Raw genomic sequence first — 15388 nt, forward strand, 5'->3', positions numbered from 1 at the left:
CCTTCATTCCAAAGACAATCAAGATGTCAATATTTAACCTTTGAACTGAGGGAAGGATTGAGATCCCAGCTGGAGATCATTTACATAATGAAATCAAATAAAAGACAGGGTCAGGCTAAACAAGGATCCACTCAACAAGCGTCCCATGTACACTCACTTGCCGAGGCTCACCATGTGAACTACAGTCACTTAAGTGAAAGGCTGGAGGAGCGTTTGTGTTCAGGGATCAGTACCCAACTAGTGGGACGGTGGGAACAAAGACAGGATATCAAAAATTTACATTAGAAATTATGCCAAAGTATAGTGTGTATTTTCAAATGTGTACACATTTTTTATTCTTCATTCTTTCATAGGGCGTGAGTCTCACTAGCAAGGCCAGCATTTGTTGCCCATCCCTAATTGCCCCCTAGAAGGTGGTGGTGAGCTGCCTTCTTGAACTGCTGCAGTCCATAGGATGTAGATACACCCACAGTGCTGTAATGGAGGGAGGTCCAGGATTTTGACCCAGTGACAGTGAAGGAATGCTGATATATTTCTAATGGTGAGTGGCTTGGAGGGGGAACTTACAGATGGTGGTTTTCCAATGCATCTGCTGCCCTTGTCCTTCAAGGTGGTAAAGGTTGTGGGTTTGGAAGGTACTGTTGAAGGAGCTTTTGTGGATTGCTGCAGTGCATCATGTAGATGGTACGCACTGTTGTCATTGTGTGTTGGCGGTAGGAGGAGCAAATGTGCGGTGGTGGAGGGGGTGTTTTTTAAAAATTCATTTACAGGATGTGGGCATTGCTGGCGAGGTCAGCATTTATTGCCCATCCCTGGTTGCCCTTGAGAAGGTGGTGGTGAGTTGCCTTCTTAAACCGCTGCAGTCCCTGAGACGTAGGTACATTCACAATGGTGTTAGGGAGGGAGTTCCAGGATTTTGACCTAGCAACAGTGAAGGAGCAGTGATATGTTTCCAAGTCAGGATGGTGAGTGACTTGGAAAGGAACTTCCAGGTGCTTTCTGCTGCCCTTGTCCTTCTATATAAAAACGGTCATGGGCTTAGAAGATGTTGCCTAAGAAGCCTTGGTGAGTTCCTGTAGTGCATCTAGTGATGGTACACACAATTGCCACTGTTCATCAGTGGTGGAGGGAGTGATGTTTTTGGAAGGGATATCAATCAAGCGAGCTGCTTGGCCCTGGAATAGCGTTTATTGATGGAATATTGTCTTTGCAGTATCCAGTCCCTTCAGTCTTTTACCTTTTCATGTGGAATGAATCGAATTGGCTGGAGACTGGCATCTGAGGAGGCCAAGATGGATAATCCACTCGGCACTTCTGGCTGAAGATCGTTGCGAATGCTTCAGCCTTATCTTTTGCACTGATGTGCTGGGCTCCTCCATCATTGAGGATGGGGATATTTGTGGAGCCTCCTCCTCCAGTGAGTTGTCTAATTGTCCACCACCATTCACGGCTGGATGTGGCAGGTCTGCAGAGTATAGATCCATCAAAAATAGCTAAAGTTTTATTAATTTACTGCCAACATTTTCCTCTTCTGGAGGTATTGACTCGTGCTTAAGTAAGGTCTCAAGGGCACCTCTCCAACAATTCACCTAACTGATCATTCTTTATGTGTGTGTGTGTGCAGGAAACAAGTAACATCTGGCAGGTCTGTCACAGCAGGCGGTTCAGAAAGTCATATTTGACTCTGCTTTAGACTCCATACAAATGGAAAGCAAATGTCCTTTATCTTTATAGACCATAAAATGTTCAATATTTCCAAAATTAATGCTGCAAACACTGGCTAGATAATATAACACATACAGACCACAATGAGAAAATATCCTTGCAAATAGGAAAGGAATTGTGTCATTACACCATATTGTTTTGTGGGAATCAAATTCCCTATCCTACTTAGCTGTTACATTGAGATAATCACAGAACTGTTATGGCGGAGAAGGAGGCCATTTGGCCCAAAGTGTCTGCACCAGCCCTCCTCTGGTCAAGAAACATAGAAACATAGAAAAACTACAGCACAAACAGGCCCTTCGGCCCCACAAGTTGTGCCGAACATATCCCTACCTTCTAGGCCTACCTATAACCCTCCATCCTATTAAGTCCCATGTACTCATCCAGGAGTCTCTTAAAAGACACTATTGAGTTTGCCTCCACCACCACTGACGGCAGCCGATTCCACTCGCCCACCACCCTCTGTGTGAAAAACTTCCCCCTAACATTTCCCCTGTACCTACCCCCCAGCACCTTAAACCTGTGTCCTCTCGTAGCAGTCATTTCTACCCTCGATTGATAAAGGCCAGCACACCATGCGTCTTCTTAACCACCTCCTCCACCTGCAGGGCCGATTTTGGAGTCCTATGGACCCGGACCCCAAGGTCCTTCTGATCCTCTACATCATGACTTTGTGCCATTCCCCTGCTGAATTGCTCAGAGATGTTGAACTCTCACTGTCGATCCAGTGGGACATTGCAAATCCCTCTGGAAAACGGCGGAGGCCCGATTGCACCAAGTCTCCTTCATTTCTGAGTTTCTTCTTGGTCTTATAAGGATGCAGACCGTTATCCGACACTTGTGTCAGCTGTGGCTCAGCTGTTACTAATCTCACCCCTTGAGCCAGAAGGTTGGGGTTTCAAAACCCACTCCAGGGACGCCAGCATATGGGGAATGCTGACCGTCCCAATGTAGTACTAAGGGAGTGCTGCACTGTCAGAGGTGATGTTGTTTGGATGTAATGTTAAACTGAAGCCACACCAACCCTCTTAGATGGAGTTAGAATATTCTGTGGCATTATTTTGAGACAGAGCAGGAGAATTCTCCTTGCTGTTGTGGCTGAAATCCCTGAATCAACATCACTGAGAAACAGATTATCTGGTCATTTATTACAATTCTGTTTGTGGAATCGGCAGATGTGTTTTCTACGTTACAGCAGCAACTACACTTCAAATAAATTGACTATAAAGTGCTTGTGAAATGTGCTCCGTAAATCCAAGTCTTTCTTTTCCAAACCACCTTCACTCTCATCAGCCCCAAAACAGTGGGAATCATTTTATTCGTTCATGGGATGTAGGCATCGATGGCCGGCATTCATTGCCCATCCCTGAGGGCATTTAGGAGTGAACCACATTGCTGTGGATCTGCAGTCACATGTAGGCCAGAGCAGGTAAGGACGGCAGATTTCCTTCCCTAAAGGACATTAGTGAACCAGATGGGTTTTTACAAATATCAACAATGGTTTCATGGTCATTGTTAGACTTTTAATTCCATTTTTAAAAATTGAATTCAAATTTCCCCACCTTCCGTGGTGGGATTCGAACCTGTGTCCCCAAAGCATTAGCCTGGGTCTCTGGAGTGCTAGTCCAACATCACTGCCTCCCCTCTCTCCGAGAAGTTTATGAGATTTCTGTATGAAGAGGCTTGTGCCAGATGTCCACTCGCCCTGAGATGCTGTGACAATTCTGTTTATTGTGCAGGCGTGGTGTGAATTTTAAAAAACGTCTGTCACCATCTTTGCTGTGACTAACAAGGCTGTTCTGTAGACAACAGGTACATTGCCTTCTGAAAAGCCACTGCCAGAGATTTTCTGCTTGAATAACTGACAAGTCACACTTAAAATCTGCAGACTGAGTCTGGCGTGTTTTTTTCTTGTGTGTGTAACATCTGGACAGCCTCACAAGGCAAGACAAATGAGCAAAAGTTGCCTTGAATATTTGGTGCCAGTTTGATGTTGAAAGGTTACATTCTCGTGCACACCATCTAGCTCTGATCAAAAAGTGTTGAGGCCGCCACACTTTGGGCGTAACATTTTGTTTGCAGTTACAAAATAAGGGCGGCACGGTGGTACAGTGGTTAGCACTGCTGCCTTACAGTGCCAGGGACCCGGGTTCGATTCCCAGCTTGGATGACTGTCTGTATGGAGTTTGCATGTTCTCCCTGTGGCTGCGTGTGCTTCCTCCGGGTGCTCCGATTCGCTCCCACAGTCCAAAAATGTGCGGGTTAGGTTGATTCGCCATGCTAAATTGACCCTTAGTGTTAGAGGGATGCAGGGAGATTAGCAGGGTAAATATGTGGGGTTGCGGGGATAGGGCCTGGGTGGGATTGTTGTCGGTGCAGGCTCAATTGGCTGAATGGCCTCCTTCTGCACTGTAGGGATTCTATAACCTCTACAGAAGTATTTGAAAAGAAAACAAGTATTTTTTCCTGCACCTACACATTCAAAATATACCCTACTTGATCGCTGGATGAACTTATTTACATCAATTCATGCTTGAGGCCTTACTGGGAGCCACCATTTACACACAGTTCTATTAAGCAGTATCCTGTTCCTGTCCTAATAACATACTGTATTTATTGTGAGCAACCTCACAGGGCCCATCCACTAGTCTGCTGACAGCTGGATTGTGTAGTGTGAGCCCCGAGTGTGTGGTGGAACATTTGCCTCGAGTCAGAATCTTGCCGCACACCATGTCTTGGTCACATAATCCTGGCTGAAACTCCACCATCAATACTGACCAAGGGAGGGCTTGTGGAACCCTCTAACCTGGATTTTCTGCTCAGGAAGTGTCAGTACACCCATAAGGCTTTCCGTAGCAATTTTATATATCCCAGTGGCTTACTGACACATTTCAGAGGACAGTTAAGAGTCAACCACGTTGCAATGAAGCTAGATTCACGTGTAGGCCAGACCAGGTACGGATGGCAGATTTCCGCCCCTGGATCAAATGGGTTTTTACAACAATCCGAAGGATTTGGATTGGTGACAATTCAGTCATTGCTTAGACTAGCATTTTAATACTAGATTTATTAACTGAATTATGTTCTCCAGCTGCGCTGGTCCTATCCTTCAGGATGGCAATTCTGATGTTTGAGGAGGGAGCTAGCACAATCCTTCCTTGAGAAGAACACACCCGTTGTTTCCTCAGTGATCTCAGCTCTTGACAATTGTTTGAAAATGGCGACCAGCTGTATTGAATACTCCAACGGCAGATATTCACTGGAATTCACATGACAATGCGTTGAATTTTTTTTGTGCGTTCGCCATATGGAGATCGGAATGGGGACTGATTAGGAAAGTCTGCTCACATTGCTACGTGGGGGAAATGTATGTGGCAGGTTTCAGCATGTTTTTACCACATGGGAGAGACTTTCTGCTGACACCAGGAGCAGCTCATTTGACACGAGATGGGATCATCGCACAGCTCCGAAGTTAAGCTCCACTGCTAGATTTTGCGGCTGCTTTCAAACTTAATCCTCCACCTTTTTACACATTACAGGAATCACAAAATATCAGAGATGGACACCTTACCATGTGGTAGTTGATCATTTCCTGTAAGCTTTCTCCAAACTTCTGGAGGCATTCCTGAAATAAAGGGACCAAAGTGTTGATTCTATATGGACACGACCAGAACTTTCACTAAAAGCATAATTTCAGACAGATACAGACAGCAAAGCAATTCCCAATAAGCTATGACTGGGTCCTCTCTGGAGGGGACCCGATAAAGGTGGAATTCAGAGATACGCAAGGATCTGGTCATGAAATTGAAGAGGTCAGTGAGTGACAAGAACAACAGGAAATTCAAAAATGACCCATTTTAAATTGTAGAGGTGAAGCTGCAAAGCTCGAGTAAAGCTCGCAGACTGAGAACTGTGTAAGAAGCAGAGATTATACTGTTATCAGATGAATGAATGGGCAGCACGGTGGCACAGTGGTTAGCACAGCTGCCTCACAGCACCAGGGACCCAGGTTCGGTTCCCGGCTTGGGTCACTGTCTGTGTGGAGTTTGCACTTTCTCCCCGTGTCTGCGTGGGTTTCCTCCGGGTGCTCCAGTTTCCTCCCACAATCCAAAGATGTGCGGGTTAGGTGGATTGGCCATGCTAAATTGTCCCTAGTGTCAGGGGGACTAGCTAGGGTAAATGTGTGGGGTTACAGAAATAGGGCCTGGGTGGGATTGTGGTCGGTTAAGACTCAATGGGCCAAATGACCTCGTTCTGTACTGTCGGGATTCTATGATTCTATGAATTTGGGGCCTATTATGTCTATATTTCTTGGTGTAAATGGATGCCATCAGAAACCTGGCGTACCTCTGTTAAAATTGGACTTGCAGTGGTTTTAAATGGGAAGGGGGTCAAAATTCCCAATCATCATGTTTGCAGAGGAAGAGGTCAGGAACAGGCCAGGCACAAAACTAACTTCTGCCAGCCCAGAATTAAGTAGCTTCAGCTGGAACAATGGGGTGTCACAGAAGCTTATCCATCCCACCTTCCCGGCTAAAGGAGGAAATATAACAAGAATTGAACCTAAAAACCACATGACAATACGTTGTTCTTTCTTACCGATATCATTTCATCCTTCCTGCACTGCTGAGAAAGGTCTCGGATTCCATTGACAAAGTGTTTGTTGGCTGTGGTGTACGCCCTCCCGGCTTCAATCATCCCACTGCACAGTTTCACCAACTACACAAGGAGACACAAAACACGGAGATTCAAATTCAGTTGTTAGAAATGTTAAATGCCATTAAACAATGATTTTACACAAGAAAATAATTGATAAGATTGCTTCCCTTTTTACGTGGGTTATACTTCCTTGTACATTTGTGATTTCATTTCTAACTCCAATACAAATGCTACAATGAAGGGTTAAGCATCTCTCACCAATGACTTTAACACCAACTTTAACACGTTACACTTACCACACTCAGTACCCTGTGATGTCTCCAAATTAAACTATCAATTAGTCTGGGAGGTTCCAAACTCACAAGGAAAGGGTTTGAGATTACCCAGAGCTGTTTAGGACCTTGATTATTATTTATATGAACTGAATTACAGCTCAAGTCGCAGAGGTTAAAGAACAGCATTTTAACAACAACAGACAGAACTTGCTCTTGTTTTGACTAGTGTGTCAACTCAAGTGGGAAAAGTAGTGTCGCCCACATCAGCTCCGCTGCCAGCTTTTCTGACTAAATCTTTTGGCAGTCAACAAAAATCCTGGGTTATAGAATCCCTACAGTGCAGAAGGAGGCCATTCAGCCCATCGGGTCTGCACTGACCACAACCACACCCAGGCCCTACTCCTATAACCCCACATATTTACCCTGCTAGACACTAGGGTCAATTTACCATGGCCAGTCAACCTAACCCGCACATCTTTAGACTGTGGGAGGAAACCGGAACACCTGGAGGAAACCCATGCAGACATGGGGAGGATGTGCAAAGTCCACACAGTCATCCGAGGCCGGAATTGAACCTGGGTCCCTGGCTCTGTGAGGCAGCAGTGCTAACCACTGTGCCGCCCCATCCTACGACATAATGTGTCAGGGATGGGGGAGATCTCCCGGAGTGTGGGCAGTGATACAGCATGCAAAAGCTGCTCAGTTACTGCCAATAAACATCTACTGCTGTTAGTCCCGAATTGCCAGTTACTGGAACCCAATACTTCTCTCAATGAGCCCACCCCACCAGTATGACATCGTGGGTCCCACGCCTTCATTTTTTTCCCCCCAATATGGCGGGAAAAGCCATCACCACAGCCGACAAGCTACACACTGCTTTTCCCGTGTGAAAAGTAAAGTAAAAGTAAAGTTTATTTATTAGTCACAAGTAGGCTTACATTAACACTGCAATGAAGTTACTGTGAAAATCCTCTTGTCGCCACACTCCAGTTCGGGTACACTGAGGGAGAATTTAGCACGGCCTGAACTGACACTTTGGAAAATTCCGCCCAATGTCTTGCTAGATGTTGAATATTGGAATGGAACATGGTGTCCTTCAGAACACTGATGTGGAGAGAGAGAGCCGAGCATTTCCATTTGTTTTAACTGGCTAATCCTGATGGCATCTTGTTGGATGGATTGTCCACAAAGTAATTATAATAAAGTTATTCTGGGTAGCAAGTGGAAGTTGTAATGGACTAAAGGTGATACTGAAGGATGCTCCCGGCATCCCAAAACTACTCAGTTGCAGTGAAAAATACAGAAAAGAATCATAGAAGCCCCACAGTGCAGAAGGAGGCCATTCAGCCCATCGAATCTGCACCGACCACAATCCCACCCAGGTCCTATTCCCATATCCGCACATACCCTGCTAATTCGGGACTAACAGCAGTAGATGTTTATCCGCACATACCCTGACACTGTAGAAAAGCTGAAAATACGTACAAGTTCATTGACCATAAGCTAAAGAGTGATTACAAATGGCATTGGCCAGGAAGGAAAAGCAATTAGCCCAAAAATTTACCAAATCTATTGACCATTATTTCACAATTTTCAATGGTGGGTTTCAACTCTCAGTCTCTGGCTTGCTATTTAGTACTTTGGCCACTAATTAGGGCAGCACAATGGCACAGTGGTTAGTACTGCTGCTTCACAGCACCAGGGACCAGGTTTCAATTCCTGGCTTGGGTCACTGTCTGTGTGGAGTCTGCACGTTCTCCCCATGTCTGTGTGGGTTTCCTCCGGGTGCTCTGGTTTCCTCCCACAGTCTGAAAGACGTGCTGGTTAGGTGGATTGGCGATGCTAAATTTCCCCTTAGCGTCAGGGGGATTAGCAGGGTAAATATGTGGATTACAGGAATAGGGCCCGGGTGGGATTGTGGTTGGTGCAACCCTGATGGGCTGAATGGCCTCCTTCTGCACTGTAGGGATTCAATGATTCTACGATTCTATGACTATACGACCATAACTGTGCATGCTTTGGGACATTAGAGTGAGTTCTGAAGCAAGAGACATTGTACAAATTGGATCGAACTTTACTTTAATGGTAGTCACCCAGAGATGGCGGAGGGATTTTAAACAAGTACAGCCAGGTCAGAGGTGGAGGTTGGGGGAAGGATCATCTGAAGATGAAGGCACAGACAGCACAATATTGAATTACAACGAAAGTGCAAGGGAAAAGGAAAGGTTTGCACTCATAAGGTAACTTCCATAAGATCAGAAATCACAAAGCACTTTACGGACATTGAAGATGTAGTTAAGCACAGTGGTTGGTTAGCACAGTGGTTAGCACTGCGGCCTCACAGCTCCAGGGACCCAGGCTCGATTCCCGAGTTGGGTCACTGTTTGTGTGGTGTTTACACATTCTCCCCGTGTCTGCGTGGGCTTCCTCCGGTTTCCTCTCTCAGTCCAAAGATGTGCGGGTTAGGTGGATTGGCCATGCTAAATTATCCCTTAGTGTCAGGGGGGCTAGCTAGGGTAAATGCATGGGGTTATGGGGATAGGGCCTGGGTGGGATTGTGGTCGGTGCAGACTCGATGGGCCAAATGGGCTCCTTCTGCACTATAGGAATTCTATGATTCTATGAATCATTCTGCACACAAGTTCCCACAAACAGCAGTGCGATGGTGTCCAGATAATCTGTTCTTAGTGACTGAGGGATAAATAATGGCCAAAACATTAGGGATAACTTCCCTTCTCTTTAAAATGGTGATGTGCGATCCACCAGACAGACTAGACTGGCATCTCCAACAGCGCAGTGCTCCCTCAACGCCCTGGAAAGCTGGGTAGATTTCTGTACCTCTGGGATGGAACCTGTTACCCACAATCTTCTAAATCAGAGGCAAGTTGAAAATAAAGAATTCAAGATCGAGAGTAGGCTGACTAGGCAAGAGGGATCAAGAGGTAAGGAAATCAGAAATGCCAAGAGACAATGCGGATGTTCTATGGGATGGGATAAAGACACAGAACTAGAAATAAGTAGACAGCGCTCCCAGAGAAGGACCATTGGTAAGTGGCTTGGGGTGTAAAATTCTACAAAGCTCTGGGACAATGTCAGCTGAGGATAGGCCTGAGTGCAATTCTGGTCCCCCCATGACTGAACACATTGCCAACATTTACAATTCAGGCTCAGACAATAACAAAGACCATTTGCAAAAAAAAACACCAATCACATGTGTGGAACTGTATTCTAGCATGAGTCAGGGCCGGGAGGAGGGGAGAAGGGAGGAGAGGAGAGGTTAGGGACAGGGAGAGAAGAAAGTGGAGATGAGGAGAGGGGGGAGAGGAGTGGGGAGGGGGCGAGGAGTAGGGAAGGGGAGGGTAAGAGATGGGAAGGGGAGGAAAGGAGTGAGAAGAGGTGAGAGGGTAGGCGAGGAGAGGGGGAAAGGAGAGGAGTGGATAGGGAAGAGGAAGAGAGGGGAGAAGAGGAATGGGGAGGAGAGGGGGAGAGGAGTGGTTAGGGGTGGGGTGAGGTGAGAGAGGAGATTAGGAGAGCGGCACGGTGGCACAGTGGTTAGCACTGCTGCTTCACAGCTCTAGGGTTCGATTCCCGGCTTTGGGTCACTGTCTGTGCAGAGTCTGCACATTCTCCCCGTGTCTGCGTGGGTTCCCTCCGGGTGCTCTGAGTTCCTCCCACAGTCCAAAGATGTGCGGGATAGGTTGATTGGCCGTGCTAAATTACTCCTTAGTGCCCCGGGATGCATAGGTTAGAGGGATTAGCGGGGTAAATATGTGGGTTTACGGTGATAGGGCCTGGGTGGGATTGTGGTTGTTGCAGACTCGATGGGCCAAATGGCCTCCTTCTGCACTGTCGGGTTTCAATGATTCTATGAGAGGGGCGAGAGGCGAGGAGTGGGGAGAGATGAGAAGGTTCTGGTCTCTTTGGCTAATTACCTTCAGAAGGAACTGAAGCCATCCCGCATTATTTATGAAAGTCTCATTTACTGGCAATTAGACAACCCATTGTTTAGGACCCCAATCCTTGCAAACGGTTAATTGCTTTCAGTATGGCTATCATTTCCATGGGGACGCTACTGCCATTGAAGTTAGTTCTACTTTAGCTAAAGCTGATATTCCAGGCTTAATTGATAAAGAATTTTATGAGTGCTGTTTTCTGAGAAAGTGTTTCATTAGCTCTTGCAGAAAATTGCAATGAAATGCTCCTTCAAATTGGGATTGAAAACAGCCCAGCGTTTGATTATAATGCACCGCAGGCTCATAATCTCGATGAGCAGTGCACAGCGCATCTATCTGATGATGGTAAAACCACAGAATTCTAATGAGATCACACAGAGACATGCAAATGCAAACAAAACAGCCAGAAGAGCCACGAGACACATGCAGCTGTTTGCAAAAAACAATAAGAAGTTTAACACTGTGTTTACCCCAGTCCAACGCCGGCATCTCCACAGCAAAAAACAAAGCCAGGAACCCCAGTAATGCAGTCTTTATTTCTTAGACATCAAAGGAAAAGGATCAAACTTCCTGTATTGTTCCATTATTCTCTGCTGCTACCTATTAACATGCTTTCCATGTTCCACACTCAGAAAATCTGAGGTCATCCAAACTTTTGCTGCCCGTGTCGAACTCACACCAAGAACTGTTCATCCGTCACCCCCATGTTTGCTGAACCGTACTGGCTGCCAGTTAAACAACGCCACAATTCTAAAACTCTCGTCTGGTTTTCCAAATCCCCCCCTCTCTGTGATCTCCTCCTGAGATGATTGCACTCCTCTTAACTCTGGCCTCTGGAACATTCCCGATTTTAATCGCTCCAACTTTGGTGGGCACCACTTCAAGCTACGCTCTGGAATTCCCTCCCTAAGCTGCTCTGCCTCCCTGGACTTGTACATCTGCCCTGATGTCACCTTCCTTGGGCGCGAGTTCCGGAACTGTCTGACATCTTGGGATAAAAACAAAATGGAGAATGCCGCCCATTAATTACCATAGAAACCCTACAGTGCAGAAGGAGGCCATTCGGCCCATCGAGTCTGCACTGACCACAATCCCACCCAGGCCCTACCCCCATATCCCTACATATTTACCCACTAATCTCTCTAACTTACACGTCTCAGGACACTAAGGGGCAATTTTAGCACGGCCAATCAACCTAACCCGCACATCTTTGGACTGGGGAGGAAACCGGAGCACCCGGAGGAAACCCACGCAGACACGAGGAGAATGTGCAAACTCCACACAGACAGTGACCCAAGCCGGGAATCGAACCCAGGTCCCTGGAGCTGTGAAGCAGCAGTGCTAACCACTGTGCCACCGTGCCGCCCCTCTCTTCCTCTCCACAGATGCTGCCTGACCTGCAGTTTTTCCAGCATGTGTTCTTATTTCAGGTTTCCAGCATCCACAGTGTTTTGTTTTTGTATTACTACAACAACTGGTATCTATGTAGTTTAAAGTTTATTTATTAGTGTCACAAGTAGGCTTACATTAACACTGCAATGAAGTTACTGTGAAAATCCCCTAGTCGCCACACTCCGGCGCCTGTTCGGGTACACGGAGGGAGAATTTAGCATGGCCAATGCACCTAACCAGCACGTCTTTTGGACTGTGGGAGGAAACCGGAGCACCCGGAGGAAACCCACGCAGACAGTGACCCAAGCCGGGATTCGAACCCAGGTCCCTGGCGCTGTGAGATAGCAACTAACCACTGGAAAGAGTCGGGAAAAAGATACAAAAGTCTGAGGTCACATACCAGCCGATTCAAGAACAGCTTCTTCCCTGCTGCCATCAATCTTTTGAATGGACCTACCTCACACTAAGTTGATCTTTCTCTGCACCCTACCTATGACTGTAACACTACATTCTGCACTCTCTCTTTTCCTTCTCTATGAACGGTATGCTTTGTTTGTATAGCGTGCAATAAACAATATTTTTCACTATATGCTAATACATGTGACAATAATAAATCAAATCAAATCAAATCAAATCAAGGAAGTGCCACGCTGTGCAGGAAGCGGATGAATGATCTCATCCTCTCCAACAGGGTATATCATCCTTCAACTCCCTCTAATATCAAAACCTCGTCGTGGCATCATGTACTCAAATGCTAACTCTCTTTGTGGATCTCACACATCCATTAACGAGGGACACATATTGTCCCTCAGATACTCTCATTCACCATCATCTCATCTGTCACGTTGCTCACACTCCATCCTCTTGTCCTTCTGGGGTGGCCTCACCCCCTTTGCATGGCCACATTGTGAAGGGCACAGCAAAGTCTAATCATGTGGAAAACCCTCTCCGGTGTGGACTGCAGAGAACCATCCGAGTGTTCCAGACAACTGAATCGTACCTTTGGAAGTCCTGCGGTCTGCTGTATAAGGGAAGGTGTGAGCAATCTTGTACCTCTCCTCGGCACAGGTCTGACGCACTGGAGTCATCAGCCACTGTTTACTGGGTAACCCTTATCCCCCAGCAACCATCCCTGCAGACATTCTGGATTCAGTTGTGGAGAACATTCCCACCCTCCCCCAAGCCCATCCATCACCCATGAGGCACCCATGGATCTCTACCCATCCCATCTGGAGATTGCAGGCATCCTGTTCCAACAGACGATGTGGTGTTTACTTGATCCCCTTGTTTGTGAGCATTCCGTGCAGACATGTCAGAGTCCAGCATCCCTCCCTTTGGCCTTCCCTCTGCCATCCATTTTTGTCACCCTCATCGACCTCCTTGCATCTCTGCCGGCCATCCTGTATCCTTGCTCTTCCCTCTCCCTCCACCCTTGCATAGCCCTCCTTCCACATTGTCCCCCTTATCTTTGTCAATCTTCACCCCCCCCCCCTCCCCTCCCCCATCACCTTGCAACCCAGCCCCCATCGAACCTCAGTCTGTTGGAATGAACGGTCCATGATTCCGCACCTCGGCTGGGGAGCATGACCCTGTCTGCCCAGTGGTGTTCAGCAGAGCAGGAGTGGCGCAATGCTATGGCAGGTTATGTATGTTGCACCCCCTGAAGTCTTGAGCAAACTGAGGTCTGCCTTGTGCACGTCTTGTTCTTTCAAACAGCTTTGACACCGACAGGATTTTCCGCTGGGGGTGGGGGCCCAGGGGGAGGGGGTGGGAGGGGGGGGGGGAGGCAGGATTGAAAGGCCTGACGAGATTCTGGTGTGTAGCAGTTTTAATGAGCATTCATGAGATGCAAATGAATGCAAATAGTGATCACGCCACCAGCCAGCGGAAGGACTGACCCACCATTGGAGGAACTGTTTTTACACTGGTGGGTTTTTGGCTTTCCCGCTCCAGCTGAATTCTCCGGCCCACCACAGCGGGCAGGATGGGAGAATTTCCACCCAACGTTTCAGGCCGGTGACCCCCTCATCAGAACTGCTGAGCAATGAGTTTTTGAACAAGGGGGAAGGGACAGGAAGAAGGAAGGGGGAAGGGTCTGCGTTAGGGTGGAGGCCAATGGGGGAATTAAATAACAAAGCATTGTTTCCACAAGCTTGTTCTTTTAATGTAGAATGTCAAAAATCACTTTCATTTGTTTAACTGTTGATTTGAATACCGGATGAATAAACAATGGTATAAACTTGGGCCATGATTTTCCACTCCCATTTACATCGGGCAAGTTCAGCGTCGGGAGGGAAAATATCACGAGGAAGTCAAAGTCGGGTTTCACGACAAGGTCAAACCAGGAAGTGACTGTCTCCTCCCACCAGTGACAGGCCACATTTCCTGATTTTCAATGTCAATCTTTTTGACAAAACAATTAAACTAAGTCAAATTAACTGAGGGATAAATTAAAAGGGGAACAAGGAGGGAACCGCCCGAAACAAAAGACAAAGTAGAAAGGGAACTTAAACCATCAAACTAAAATGTGATTAAAGGGGTCGATAATACACTCCAGCCCCTGTGGTGCCCAGAGGGCACGGAAGGCTGCAACAGTGCCCTCGGACTCCGCATGCTCCCTCTCCAGGGGCACCCGGCTGCGAATGTAGCCGCGGTAGAGGGGCAGACAGTCGGGTTGGATGACCCCCCCTCGGTTGCCCGCTGCCTGGACCTGTTGATGGCAACTTTGGCCAGGCCCCGGGGCAAGGTCACGAGGAGGTCCTCCGCCTTCCCCGCCCCTCTCCCCCTCTGCACCGGGTGTCCGTAGATCAGGAGCGTGGGACTGAAGTGCAAACAAAACATCAGTAAAAGGTTTTTGAGATAGCTAAAAAGGGAGTGCGGTCTATGACAATTAATGTAGACATAGTCCATGGACTCCGCAAGATTGCAAAAAGGGCATGTCTCTTGGGAGCCCATGAACCGCTGCAATCTACGGTTGTATAGAGCTGCTGCATGCTCCACCATGTCAGGAACTTCATTATAGCAAGTTAGCATATCATTATCAGGCCCACTGGCCGGAACCATCCCCCACGTCAACAAATTCATCACAGCGGCATGATGTCAGAGTGACGTGGAGCATGACTGGTCTCCCATGGTGTGCACCTGGCGAGAAGCACTCCCAGGGGATCTCAGGTGAGTGCAACACTCAGGGGGGAGAGGGGGTGCCAGCCTAATGCTGGGGGTGGGGTGCCGCGGGTTGCACCTGGCTGAAGATTGTTTCCTGGTTTGCTAGCTGTGATGTGGAGATGCCGGCGTTGGACTGGGGTAAACACAGTAAGAAGTTTAACAACACCAGGTTAAAGTCCAACAGGTTTATTTGCTAGCTGTGCGCAGTGGGATGGCCTT

At 47.3% G+C, this 15388-nt stretch overlaps 1 protein-coding gene across 1 annotated transcript in view; it reads right to left on the reverse strand.

The window, feature by feature from the left end:
- Positions 1–15388, reverse strand: part of LOC144509919 (arf-GAP with coiled-coil, ANK repeat and PH domain-containing protein 3-like) — a 361954-nt gene that overhangs the window by 154322 nt on the left and 192244 nt on the right. Inside the window, exons 3-4 of the mRNA XM_078238917.1 lie at positions 6325–6444; positions 5297–5350 (exon numbers count right to left, since the gene is read on the reverse strand). Coding sequence (XP_078095043.1) covers positions 5297–5350; positions 6325–6444 — 174 coding nt within the window. The remainder of the gene's footprint in view (positions 1–5296; positions 5351–6324; positions 6445–15388) is intronic.

This window comes from Mustelus asterias, chromosome 22 (assembly GCF_964213995.1).
Source record: "Mustelus asterias chromosome 22, sMusAst1.hap1.1, whole genome shotgun sequence".
NCBI classification, from domain to species: domain Eukaryota; kingdom Metazoa; phylum Chordata; class Chondrichthyes; order Carcharhiniformes; family Triakidae; genus Mustelus; species Mustelus asterias.